Raw genomic sequence first — 14,338 nt, 5'->3', positions numbered from 1 at the left:
TTTAGCTATTAGAGTAGTTACCTAACCCAAATTGGAATATTCCTAATATTCACCCCGAGTCCACGTGCCCGTATTCCAAAATTTTCGAAGATAATTGTTACCAATAACCTCATAAACTCAAATATATAATTTTTACCCAATTCCATAATTATTTTCGTGGTTAAATCCCATTTTTATCAAAACTTAAGTTTTTAAACTAAACCCACAACTTTTACACTTTATATGCTAAGAATCTACCTAAAAATACATGTATTAAACTCATCTCACATAGAAATTACTTACCTCAAATAGCTAGGGGAAAACTCCTCTTCAAAGAGCTCCAAAATCGCCCAAGAGATGAAAGAAATGAGTTAAAATTGCCTAAGTCCCGACATTAAATGAACCTCACTGCCCCAACGATTTTCGCTTCTGCGAATCCTGGGGCGCATCTGCGGCGCTGCACCTGCGGAAAATCCATCGCAGGTGCGGTCCTAGCCCAGGCCACCTGCCTGTGCTTCTGCGGACGGTCTTCCACTTCTGCGGAGCTGCTTATGCGATCAAATGCTCGCACATGTGGCCAAAATCTCGCAGGTGCGGACGCACCAGAGCTGGTGCACCAGCAGTCCCCCAAGCCAATTCCAAATTCAATTTCCAATTTGATCCATACCTGGGGCCCCATCCAATAACACTCACACATACAACAACATAATACGGACCCGCTCGCTCGCTCGAAACAGAAAAATAACATCTAAAAGTATGAATCGGACGCCAAAACGCATGAATCAAATTATTAAACTCTAAAAACTTCTAGAAATACTTTCGCGCGTCCGATTCCTATCAAATTAATTCGGAATGACGCCAAATTTTGCGGGCAAGTCACAAATCACCACCCGGAATCATCTTCTGGGCTCGAAATTCCAAACGGACCTCGATAACACCAAAACCTACTCCAAACCAAATTTAAAGAAATTAAAAAAACCTTTAATGTGCCAACCTTCAATATTAAGCGTCGAAACACTCCCGGGTCATCCAAAACCCGATCTGAACATACGCCCAAGTCGAAAATCATCATACGAACCTATTGGGACAGTCAAATCCCGATTCTGAGGTCGTTTACAACAAATGTTAAACAAAGTCAAACTTACCCCTTTTAAGCCAATATTAAGGAACTAAATGTTCCGATTTCAACTCGAGCCCTTTCAAACCCGAACTAACCATCCCCGCAAGTCATAAAACAGTAAAATCCATACAGAGAGTATTATTTAAGGGAACGAGGTTCTTGAAAGCAAAACGACCGGTCGGGTTGTTACACTCGATGGAGGGCAAGATGCGAGAGGCGAGGCTAAGATGGTTTGGGTATGTGAAGAGGAGAGGCACAAATACACCAGTAAGGAGGTGCGAGAGGCTGAACTTGGAGGGCCAACGCAGAGGTAGGGGCAGGCCGTAAAAGTATTGGGGGAGGTGATTAGGCAAGATATGGCGTTGTTCCAACTAACAAAGGACATGACCATGAATAGGAAAGTGCGGAGGTTGAGAATCAGGGTAGACAGTTAGGTAGTCGATCTTTGTCTTTGTTTTGTTACAACAGTTTTAGTACACCACTTAGTGTCGCGTGTGTTTTCGTTTTCCTAGACTTCTGCTATTACTTGTTGTTGCCTTCGTTTTGATTTTCTAATTGCACTACCTAGTGTTAGTTTTGTATTTTGACTTGGTTTTCAAATTGGTTTGCTTGTCATTTCCCCTCCCCTATTATCTTTCCGGAGCCGATGGTCTATCGGAAATAACCTCTCTATCTTTTAAAGGTAGGGGTAAGGTCTGCGTACACACTACCTTTCCTAGACCCCACTTGTGGGCATACACTAGGTTTGTTGTTATTGTTGACTTATTGTTGTACTATTCCTAGATAGTAGGAGATAAGTAAAATTACTATGTTTAAATATTATAATAATAATTATATGACTATTTTATTCTGTATGAATTCTAATTTAAAGGGGTAAAAAATACGAACGATATTTCACTAACAACTTGTTTGGATGGTTGTTACATGTTGTATTATATCATATTGTTATTTTAAATACAATGTTTGTTTTGATTGTAACTTAAATTTTATTATATCATATGGTTAAATACATCGTTACGTAATGACGAAAAGTGTCACTTTATGGAACAACGAATTTGGTGTGGTGGCGTCGTTTTCTTGCTTTTTCCTCTCATTTTGCCCTTCTTTATTATTAAATAATTATATTTTATCCTTTACCCTACTTTTTAATATAATAATTCTACTCTATATCTTATTTTTTCTTAGTAATGTTGCAAGTTTATTCTTCAAATAATTAGTGCATGACATCATGAAACGACGGCAAATGATACAGTCTATCCAAATGTTGTATTTATCAAACAATACAATACAAGGCAGTAAAATACAATACGATATATTATGAAACGACATGTAACAACAATCCAAACAAGCTGTAAGAGTTTTAGTACTTTTAATATAATTATAATATATAATTTTGTATATGAGTTAGAAAAAGTATAAGTAAATTATTGGGTTATTTATGTAAAGATCTTCTTTTTATGGGTAGGAAATTAAACAAACAATGGGGTCATTATTAATTATTAACTAAAAAGAAACAGCCACGTAGCAGTTAAATAATTACAGAAGTTCACAGTTTCTCTCTCAAGAACAACATGTGTTAATGCTTCTCTCTTCAAGTTATCTAAGTTTTCTCTCTCTACTTTCCATTTGGAATCTCTTGATCAACCACTATTTGGTTAGTTTTTTTGGGTTATCGAATAATTAAATCTAAAGTTTCAGTTTTTATACTTATAAAAGAATATTGTAAATTTGATTGTTTAGAGCTTTCTCTTTTTAATTAATCTCGTGAAAGTGCATGCATTTAGTTCCCAGAAGGAATGCCTTTTTTGTGGGTTTTGCTGGATTTTATTTATATAATCATTGATCACCATTTTTTAATATCTGGCTCTAATTTAGGGTTTATTTTGGATATTTATGTAGGGATCTCCAGTTGGTGAAATTATATAACAAAAATTTGTGCTATAATTATCGGCGACACGGCGAAAGAATCGATTTTCCTGATGGTAAAAAGGTAAGCTTTTGGATTTATCATATACTCCATTTGTTCCAGTTTACGTGAAACTATTTTTTTTGGTCCGTTCCAAAAATAATGTACCTTACTAAATTTGGTAATAATTTAGCTTAAACTTACAATTCTAACTTGATTTGAGAAACTTTTATAACCACAAAAATAATCTGGGCCTTTTTTTATTTGTTTAGGACCATAAATTCCAAAAGTCTTATTTTTTCTTAAACTATGTGCTCACTCAAACAATTTCACGTAAATTGGAACGGAGTTCTTCAATTAGTGAGTTGCATGTGTTTGTGTATCAGTTGCATGCTAATTTTCCCTCAATAATTCTTAAAGATTAGTTTTTTTATATGTCTATTTCTGGGTTTATGCACAAATTTAGTTTCCTTTTTGTCAATACCAAAGTTCCAATTTAGCTGTTCATATTATCGATGTTTCTAGCTGTTTGAGTGATTATAAAGGAACGTACTTCTCAATGGTGACCAGTATGGTAACCAGTTGGTCTCACATTAATGTTTCAGCTCTTTTTAATTTGTTGCTTAAAACTCTGTGGTCGCTTAAACAACATAGTCAAATTTTGCTTTAAGCTTTTTGTCCTTTTTATTTCGTAATTTTAAGTTGTTTGATGCTATATTTTTAGCCATTACAACAATTGCAAGATAGATTCTCAGCTGAGAAGAGTCTTTGTTCAACTGCTTTTGCTCGGAGATACTTAATTCCACTCCAGATTAAAAGTGGGGATTGTTGGATGATTGTCCCTGTTATCTGCATATGTACCTTACCTTCTCAGTCTTCTTTTTCTTAAGTAAATCCATATAAATCTTTGCGCGTTCCCATTCTAAACATGTTCTCTCACTGGCCACGATCGAGAGGTCTTTTCCTCATTGCTGCGTTCCCATTCTAAATATGTTCTCTCACTGGCCACGATCGAGAGGTCTTTTCCTCATTGCGTTGAGTGATATCAATTATCTTTTCAAGCAGTATCTGAGCTCCACTGGAATGATTCAATCATATTCTGAACCATGTTTGTTGTGGCAATGAGGAGACAGATGTTTGGACAGATTATTTTGGATCCAAAGGAAAATCTAATGTTCCACATCTGTTCTCAAAAGCTAACTATCTTGACTTTGGACTGTGAGGACACATACTTTATAAAATGGTTCATCCATGTTTGTTGCCAAGAGCAACATTATGTAGATATAGGATTCGGCTTAATTTATGATCTTTACATTTAAGTCAATTAAGATTCTTCTCTTTTTGACAAAGTCCAAGGATAGATCACTTAAGATACTGTATGAGGATTGAAGTATTCAGGGTCGTTTGGGGGCAGGGGAATAGATTGAATATACTTAGAAGAGACAAATATTAAAAGTTCAATATTTTGCCCCCAGGTCTTAGTTCAAGTGGCAAAGGTTGAGGGGCTTGTGACTTAGGTCATAGGTTCGAGCCCTGCGCTATGCGAATTAGTATTTAAGTGGAGAAGTGTAGAGGGGCGGGCCCATTATCCCCGAGTTTCATAGGCTGCGGTGGTCCTAAGGGTTGGCCTTAGACAGATTTCCGGTCATCAAAAAAAAATGTTCAATGTTTTTCCTTATTTCTCGGGATCGTGGTTCTAATCTTGCTTACGACTATGCGGGAGAAGCCTGCTGTGCCGATTAGGAGTGGGGAAGTTAAGTCTTTTCTGCTTTCTATTACTTTTCTGTGAGTTTTCGTAACTGGTTTTTTAGTGCAGGTTGACTTTTGTAAATGATGTAAATGACATACTAGATATACTAAAAGATCTACACTATCTGTAATATCTTCTAGCACCTTCTTATTGCCGTTTTTTGTCAATATTGTCTTTCTTTAACTATAAAAACAATTCCTATCTGGTTGACTTTTCTAAAGCTTTTTGTTCAATGAGCTCAACTGGGAAAGAAAGACAAATCTTCATAGAGCTAGCTCAACTTCATGATAAAAGGTTTGAACTAAAAGACGGTCTGTATGCTACCATGGCAGCTCTTAAGCCTTTCTATGAGAGGTTGATGGAAGGAAGATAACTTTGGGGTTCCAAAGAAAGCCCTCAATGGGAGGATACTCACCTTTAGCTGACGAGTTTTTATCCCATGAATGATGGAGCACTCCTTACGTGGATGCTACTTGTTGGATCTTTTGCTACTATTTGTAGTGTTTATTAATAGCTTCGCAAATTCAGCTTAACTTGTAGAGGAGATGAGATATTTTTGGTAGCTGATAGGTACTCCTATCCTACCCAATGCTTTCTTATCACATCTGATTGATTATGCTAAAGTTTCTTATCTTCTCTTTGAGTATTTTTTTTAAGTGCAAAAGATTTTGCTGTGTGAATGCAAAGGTAGAAGTCTCCTTTTCCCTTGCTGGGGTCGCTCTCATCACTTCCATGTGGAATTTTGTAGACCTCAAGGCTCTATTAGGTTTTTGACTGGCTAAGGGAGTAAAGGTGGCCTTTTCGCAAATCGCAACGGTGAATGTGTGAAGTTTTATCTGGGTTGTCAATTTTTTCACAACTTCTACTCTAAAAGACATATGTAACCAATGAAAGAAGGTTACTCTTTCATGTTTACCTTTATCTAGTCCAGCAGGATGTCTTAAGGAAGGAGGTCTTGGCATGTTAACTTGTACTTAGGGAAAAATATCTGTCAAAAAGAGCCTATTTGCTATGAAACTTTTGCATAATATTTCGAAGTGTGATTAGGCAATAGACACTAATGTAGTTTCCATTTCTCTGTCTCTTCTTTCAGATAGATGGCAACATGTTTTGAGCGGAGACCTATATGAAATGTGTAGTTATTGACTTATTTCCCCTATTTGATTATGTTTCCTAGATCCGATTGTACTATTTTATTAAAGTATATTGCAGTTGGCTGTAAGTTAGGTATTTATGTTAGTAATTGTTGGCCATACTAGATGCATGAATGGCTGCTAATTATCGTCTCTGTAGTCTGTTTAAGGATGATACAAGTAATAATTAGTACTTTAAAAAACAAAGGATCGCAATGATTAGTATCATCTAGGCTTAGCTGGGAATTTATTGGAGATTACGTGCACATTATTTTGTCCGGAGAAAAAGCTATCTGTAGTTATTGGGGGCAGGCCGGTGCACAAAGTATCCCGCATTCACGCAGGGTCCGGGGAAGGACGCCACCCCAAGGGGTGTGATGTAGACAGCCTATTCTAATGCCAAGCATTAGTGGCTGCTTCCACGGCTCGAACCCGTGACTAATAAGTCACACAGAGATAATTTTACCGTTGCTCCAATGCTCCCCTTCATGATATGTAGTTATTGCGATGTAATAATGTCAATGATACGTTTCCAGGTCAGACATTTGGTTTCTGAGGAATTTGAATGCTTTAGAAATGTCATTCTATTCTTCTATATGACGTTACTAATAAATGCAGAATCTACACTTTTCTTTTTTTATCTGCACTCTTATTTTTGGTAAAACGGTATGATTAGTGGAAATCCTTTAATTGCATAGCTGCAAATGGGCTAGCCAGCCGTTTAAACTTTACAAGGATACTTTTTTGTAGCCACAAGGCTACATTTAGTTGAAGCCTTACGGCTGTTGCTTGAGAAATTATGCTTACTGTGATGCCATTAGTATCATGCAGCTACCTTTCCAGTTTCAATAAAATTGAAATATTTCGCCTCTAATGTAGGGGTGGCATGTGGGCCGGTCCGGGCCCTAAACGGGCAAAGTGGGCCGGTCCAAATGGTACTGGTCCCGGTCCCTAACTAAACGGGCCAAACGGTCTTTTTCTAGGAACTGGCCCGAGACCGGGCCCACAAACTCATGGTCTCGGGCTAAACGGGCCGGGCCCGCGGGCTAAATGAGCCCAACGGCTAAAATATTAATTTTTAAAAAAAAAAAATTAGAATTGAAATTAGAAACAAAAAGATGTAAAAAAAATATCTAAGGCAATGCCTTGTAAATTTTATTATAGAATTATGACCTAAACTTTTTAATTCAAAATTTAAAGACAAAAATATTGTAAAGAGATATTCAAAGCAATGCCTTGTAATTTTATTATAGCATTAAAAAAATATGGCAATATCTTTCTTAGTCTTCCTCCCTTCTATGGAATGAGCACAACAAGGTGCTAATACCACCACTGAGAAGAAAAAGAAACTAATCAAGATGTGCCAAAATACAAGTTACATAATACATACTAATTTTTGTTCATACAAGTTACATGGTATCTCTTACAAACTTCATAAATCCTTCAAGGTTCGGAGGAATTTCCGTTGGTGGTGGCGGAAAAGTAGCTTGGTCATCGCCGCTTCCATTGTCGGGCGAAGCAGCATCCTCCGCAAGTTCAGCTAGCAGTTCTTCGTAAGCTTCGTCTTCCTCTGGTTGTGATTCAGCAAGTCCAAAATTTCTTCTTTCCGAACGGATCCAATCTCTGAAAAGTACTGATTTTTCCAAGCTCTCCCTCATAGACGCTCTATAATCACCGAGTTGAAGTCTTGCGTGATTGAAAGCGTTCTCCGATTCCACTATTGAAGCTTGAATAGTTAAAATGTCTCGGGCCATCCTTAAAAGAACCGGAAAGTGTTTTTCTTTGTCCTTCCACCATTGCAAAAGATTAAAGGAGCCGTCGGGATTCACTTCCTCAATTTGGTGCGACAAATAAACTTCAAGCTCATTTAGTTGTGAAAAATCATTACTACTAGAACCTTGAGAACCCCTAAACCCCGCCCAAGCACTAAGTGCTCTTACTCCCGCAGTTCTTTTAGATGATTGAGAATTAGAAGGAGGAGTTGGAACATTTGGTCTAGCATGATTTAATGCAACTTGATAAGCATTATAAGTAGTTTGAGCATTTATTCTAATTGAGGCTATTGCTTACGGAAGTCCAGCCAACTCAGCATCTTCAAGTACTAAACCATTATATACAGTTTCATACCAAAATTGAGGATCTCCTAATTTCATACAAGGATTTAACAAAGCAGCAACACCATAAATAGGGGGAATAGGGAAAAAATATTTTTTAAACTTTTTTCTCATAGACTCAATAGCAAGTTTATAAATTTTTCCACCCTCTGAAAATGAGTAAACAAATTTGCAAGTTATGCAATATAAACTAAACAGTTAGAAATAGTAGGATAATATTGCCCAGAAAAATTCATTTGTAGCAATATGAAATTTTTCTAAAAAATCAACAAGCATTTTAACATTAGCCCAATCCCCATTCGTAAGATGCTCAATATCATCACTTACATGTGCATTAAACGTTGAGTTTATGGGGTTTCTATATTCATATGCAACAACCAAAACTTTCATACATGTAATTCCATCTAGTTGGACAAGGTTTAGGAACCTTTCTTTGTCTTAGGCCAAATTCATCGCATCTTTTAAAATATTCTCTAAGTCTACTTCTACGGTTTGAATAAAAAAGCCAGTTAAGAGTCATTTTAATCTTTTCAATTTCAATATTTAAAATTCTCATACCATCACCCACAATTAAATGGTAAATATGACAAATACATCTAACATGAAAAATGTTACTAAATGCAGGATTTAGCGTAGTGGTAAGCAAGTCTATATCATTTGTGTTATTAGTAGCATTATCCATTGAAACCGATATTATTTTATCACTAATGCAAAAATATCTGCAAATATCTGTAATTGTGCTAGCAATAAACTGTCATGTGTGACGTGAATTAATTATTCTATAAGCAATTATGCGCTTTTGCATTATCCATTCCTCATCAATCCAATGACTGGTAACAGTAAGGTAATCACAGTCATTGCCACTTCTACCAATATCAATTGTAATAGCAACACGACAATTTATATGAGTAAATAAATAGCGCAAATATTGTTCATATTCATGCTTATATTTATAAATATCGCTCTTTACGGTTGTGCGAGGAAAACCTTTATAAGTAAGATTAAAAACTTTTCTAATATAATGCACAAACGAAGGGTCAGAAGGAAAACTATAGGGTAAGCACATAACAGTTACCATTTTTGTTAATTCTTCCCGATCTTATTTTGGATCATAATATAAAATACCACCAGTAACTGTTAATTCCTGGTTGAAATTGATTTGAACCGGTACTAGGGTCACCCTGACTAGGACTAGGTATACTTCTCCCCTCGGCCAAAGCTTTCAGACGTTCATAATTTATTCTATCTCTAGTATTAGAGTCTAATGGTTTACTATTGCAACAGAAACAACCTAATTGCTCTAATGAACTAAATTCCTTCTCTGACAAACGATTGCTTCTGCTCATTAGGTGCATTTTGCACATCTTCTTGTGCCTTTGCTTTCTGCCTTCCACCCATTTTATACTAGGGAAGTTGCGTAATTTAGCTACTTTAAGATTTAATCAGATTCGCGATGCATATCACTTTATCGGTGCTCACTCACCACCTTCACCCATGAAATTTCCATAACCACGTTTAACCCTCTCTCTCCTCACCACTTTCTTTTCCTCGCCATCATTCTTTTTCTCCATTTGTATCAGGTTGTAAGTATTGATCTTTGTGGCAGTGGGTACCTGAGTAGCTGCCCTGTGTATCTACCACCGGAATTTGGATTCTGTTTTCAACAAGCTGAAAATGTGGCTCTTTTACCTCAGCTTCTCTTAAGCATCCATAGAAGCGGTGTTGTACTTGATTTTGCGGAGAGAGGTTAAGTTGGGGTAGTAGATCCTCTCATTTTTGTGTTTTACTGCATCAATTGATCTCTCTCCCAGAGCCAGTTTGCTTGACCTGAATATGGATGGTTGGATTACTGTCTTTCAATGACGGGAGTGGATCTTCTTTTTCTCTTCCCCCTCCCCCCTTCCTAAAGTAAAAGAAAAGAGGGAAAGATAGTTTTCCATCTTGAAGATACTCCTTTCATGGCAAGTGAAATCGCGGTTCTTAAAACTGGAATAGTAGCTTGATGTCTATCCACGTGCCATATTCGCTTCAGTTAATTCCCACTGCCCTTTCTCCATGGTCTGGTTGTTCTTTACCAAATGTAATAGCTGCATATTAAGAAAAAATTGATAGTGTCTGGCTCTGTGTTACTTGGTTTAATGTCTATTATGGATTGTGTTACAGAAGCAAACTCTGAATTAATGAGGTCTCTTAGTCGATGTATGTATTGGGATGTATGACAGGTTATTCTTCTCTGACCAGGCATTATCCACGACATTGTACTCGACGTCATGGGGCAAAGGAGTATGTCATACAGTAATCACATAATTGATTTGGGAGCAGATCAGCGGAGTCAAGAGTATATCCGTCCGGAGCCTTGTGTGTTGTACGGGAGCTTTACAGCTTTTCCACATCCAAATGTCCACACTATAGTACCAGCTCTAGGAAACAGTGGTAATTTCTATTTGCGCCATCTACCAGACCCTCGAGAAGGCGGTTTACTTTATGGGATGTCATCGTCCAATGGGGTTCAACCACGCCATCCTGCCACCAACATTGACGCAGCGATTGCAACATCATCAAATCACTATAACCCTTACGTGGCTATTCCATCTGCATCGACAGACTTTCCAGTTCCAGTAAATCATGGGTTACATGATCGGCGTCCATTCTCAAGCACTCATAGCATCCTTGGAATTAGTGCAGACAGTTTTGGTAGGAATGATCCTTATATAGACAGTGTCAGAGGCTCATTTAAGCAAAAGAATCATTCTGCTTTGGTGGGGCCTAGTACTTCCGTCGTCCCAGTGATCACAAGAGCACGTGAATCTGATGTTTCTTTGACGGATACTGTATCATTTACTCCATGCGCGTATGGAGGGAATGAGTCACCATCGTTCATTGAAGATGGAGTACAGAGAAGTGGTAGGAACAGATCTGCTAGTGGTCGAGATACTGTATCGCAAAACAACAACAATCACCTGCTTCAAGGAGACTATGTTGGCCAAGCCTATCAGTGTCCTGGCAATCCTTGGTTGGATCTGCCTTTCAATAGTGGTGATGGTGAGGCTGAAACTTGGGCCTGGAATCAGGCTGCTTCTTTACCATATCCACCCGGTAATTACTCCTTCCCTTTTTTTAACACACTTTTATGAGTTTTGAGTACCTACTTCAGCCTACTTTGTTGTTTGATAGGTTATCTTCTCCCCTTCATTAAAGTTTTCGACAAAGTCCTTGTTCTTCCAAGACTTGTTTTCTTATGAGCTATTAGCATGCTGCCAAGTTTAGCAATGCATCTTCAGTTGTTTTCTTTCTTCTTACATGTTTAAAAGGGACAATCCACTGGAAACACGTCTTGTTCTTTCCTTTATCCATTTTCATAGCATTATTTGTCTCTCTTATTCCAAGTTCTAAAAGTTAGCTTTTATAACCGATTGTTTGTCTCGCTTCTCTTTTTAATAATCCAGGAAAGCCTTTGTTTTTCCCTTTTCTCAAATTATCAGCAGCAATTCATGATCTTTATTCCAAGTACTAGAAGTCAACTTCATTAACTGATTGCATCTTTCTTCTGCTTTTTATCTATTACTTTAGGTGGCTGTATAGATGCTGGAAACATGGGTGTGCAAGGTTATCAAGTAACTGCCAGCAACGGAGGTTTGACTAGTTTTCTGCATCCACCCATTCCTCACGGACCACCCAACCATCATCATCTGCCACCTAATCCGCAATGTGTGGGAGGCTGCAGTATGAGTTTCTCTCCGCAGGTGACATCATCTTCACGCAGAAACCTACGAAATAGTTCGTCCAATAGCACTAATAATCCATTCCAAGGTGTTGTAGAGGGAGGGTCTAGATATATCAGACCCTTTCCACCGACTGGCTTTAGGTTTTACAGACCTCGTCGAAGGGAATTCATACTTGAAACAAATGCTCAACAGCGCAACCTCCCTAACATGAGAGTTTTGCCAGAAAATGTAAAATTTGTTCCATTTGACCGGCTCTTCTCATTCTCTTTGTTGTATTGTTGTTTCGTTCAGTTAAAGTAATGGGATTGGATGTTGATGGGTATCTCTTTCGTTGGTGATTTTACTAGGAAGTGGCAATGCTGGATGTTCCAGGGTACCATGAAGTTGGTGATGCTGTTGATCAGCACAGAGATATGCGTTTGGACATAGATCACATGTCTTATGAGGTGAGAAAGATTGTAGGTTAAGTGCATGCACCATCACATATTTTCCATGATGGTTGATGAGTAAAAGCTGTGGTAATCCTCGGTCAATTATCTGCCATAACTTCGGCTAACTTATCCTTCAATGTAAAATCCTATCCAGGAACTTCTTGCACTGGGGGAGCAAATTGGCGACGTGACAACTGGTTTATCAGAGGAAGCCATTGTTAGCAATTTGAAAACGAGAATATTTTTGTCTTCCGAGACTCCTTGCGCTCTGGAAAGTGCTACATGTTTAGATCACGAAACTGATTTCTGTGTCATATGCCAGGTATTACCCCTTTGCGGGCTTATATTCGATATAAGATTATTAAGATTTTTGTTAGGGGTCTAGTCAATTTGTGACCTATAGTTTCTATAAAATTCGAATTGAAGCTATGTACTTGTTATATTTATATATTTTTAAAAATTTCCTTATTTGACTTATTCTTACAGAACTCTGCTTAATGTTTATGTTGCCATTCTCTTCGGAAATCTTAAATTCATCCAAACATTGTTGTGAATCTTTATAAGGGTTCCTTATCACGGGAATGAGATAAACTTTAGGTTGTCCGCCTGGTACAGTGCTGCCTCGGCTTCTAAGTTGTGGTCATATGATATCCTTGTACATTCTTTGAAGATTGCATCTTATTTGCTTCTGCATGATTATTATACAATTATATGATATTTAATTTGCCAAGCTTTACTTTCCAGTGGAGCTGTATCCCGTTTCTTTGAGATAGCTCTAACGGCCTGCATATGTTTAAACACGTTATTGCAGACTGATTATGGCGACCAAGAAAAGATTGGCATTCTTGAGTGCAGGCACGAGTGTCATGAAGAGTGCGTAAAGAAATGGTTGGTTGTGAAGAATACTTGTCCTATCTGCAAATCCAAAGCATTGTCTACAGAGAAACTGGGATTGTGAATACAGGGAGTCGGTTGATGGTGGTTCTATAAGTTAAAAAGAGCGGACACTTTGTTCTCTTGCTAAATATTTATTCTCCAAGAAGAGGAAAATGTTCTTGAAGCTGTATTATAAATTTGTACAGCAATCCACCTCTCCAAATACATTTATTTGTTGGCCTTATCTTTGTAGAGCTGAAGTTGTACAGACTTTGTAATTTTTGTTCAATCTTGCATGATTTCTGTATGGACCTTCTGTTAATATCTTATGTATCAAGGAATATCCACATAGTGGGATGCTAATTTCTCGTTTTTCATCTTCAAATTGACCAGCATAAAATAAATACTTACCAAGAATCGTCGTCTTAAAACCTCATTACAGGAACAGTTTTTTCTAGTACCAAAAATATACAGGCGATTGTGTTGCCTGATTTGATCAAACCATATTCATAACTAATATCAGTGTTTGGTTACTTAATAGTTTTGGGAGGCAGCAATTTTGTCGCCTGATTTAGTCAAACCATATTCATAATCGAGTATTAGTGTTTGGTGACCTCAGTTTTAGAGCTGCCTCCCGTTTGACTAACCTTTAGCACTCAGGTAAATCTATTGATTGAACGTTCCAACAAATGAATTGTCTTTGATAACCATATTATTAGCAGTAGAAAATTAGAAATGTTTTGTGCTAGATATTTTAATTGCATAATGCTAATGGAAATCTACTTATACACAAGGTTAACAATTTTCTCGAAAACAATAATAAATTCAGTATAATCTTACAAGTGGGGTCTGGGGAGGGTAGTATGTACGCAGACCTTACCCCTACCTTGAGAACGCAGAGAGGTTATTTCTGATAGACCAACAACAAGATAATAAAAAAATGAAACGAAAGAAATAACATGTTGTAATAGAATACAAGACTAACACTAATACTGCTGGTATGAAAAAGAAAAAGTCTGACTACCTATTAATCCTCTAGGCCTCTACCCTAATTCTCGACTTCCACACTCTCCTATCAAGTGTCATATCTTTGGTAAGGTAAAGCAATGTCATATCCTGCCTAATCACATCTCCCCAATACTTCCTTGTAGGGGGGAGTATCGGTCGATTCAGTTCGGTTGTAAATATTACCAGTTCCGCATATCGGTTATCGGTTTATAAATATGCCAAACCAATAACCGAAATTATAAGATATTGGTTATCGGGTATCGGTTACCATCCTTATCGGTTCAGTTATCGGTTTA

General features: G+C 37.5%; 1 protein-coding gene across 3 annotated transcripts; it reads left to right on the top strand.

The window, feature by feature from the left end:
- Nucleotides 1-2,616: 2,616 nt before the first annotated feature.
- LOC104110903 (probable E3 ubiquitin-protein ligase ZFP1) lies at nucleotides 2,617-13,397 on the top strand. 3 transcript variants are annotated; one of them, XM_009620480.4, is made up of 8 exons: nucleotides 2,617-2,753; nucleotides 2,999-3,089; nucleotides 5,088-5,325; nucleotides 10,244-11,098; nucleotides 11,573-11,955; nucleotides 12,075-12,173; nucleotides 12,313-12,480; nucleotides 12,970-13,397. In XM_009620480.4, the coding sequence occupies exons 4-8, from the start codon at nucleotides 10,273-10,275 to the stop codon at nucleotides 13,114-13,116; spliced, it is 1,623 nt and encodes a 540-aa protein (XP_009618775.1). In that variant the 5' UTR covers nucleotides 2,617-2,753; nucleotides 2,999-3,089; nucleotides 5,088-5,325; nucleotides 10,244-10,272; the 3' UTR covers nucleotides 13,117-13,397. The 3 variants fall into 3 exon arrangements, with proteins under 3 accessions (XP_009618775.1, XP_009618759.1, XP_009618768.1); XM_009620464.4 differs by lacking the exon at nucleotides 5,088-5,325; XM_009620473.4 differs by lacking the exon at nucleotides 5,088-5,325 and having other exon boundaries at nucleotides 10,225-11,098.
- The last annotated feature ends 941 nt before the right edge of the window (nucleotides 13,398-14,338 follow it).

The sequence above is a fragment of the Nicotiana tomentosiformis genome, chromosome 7 (assembly GCF_000390325.3).
Source record: "Nicotiana tomentosiformis chromosome 7, ASM39032v3, whole genome shotgun sequence".
Lineage (NCBI taxonomy): Eukaryota > Viridiplantae > Streptophyta > Magnoliopsida > Solanales > Solanaceae > Nicotiana > Nicotiana tomentosiformis.
This window is presented reverse-complemented; position numbering and strand designations above follow the sequence as displayed.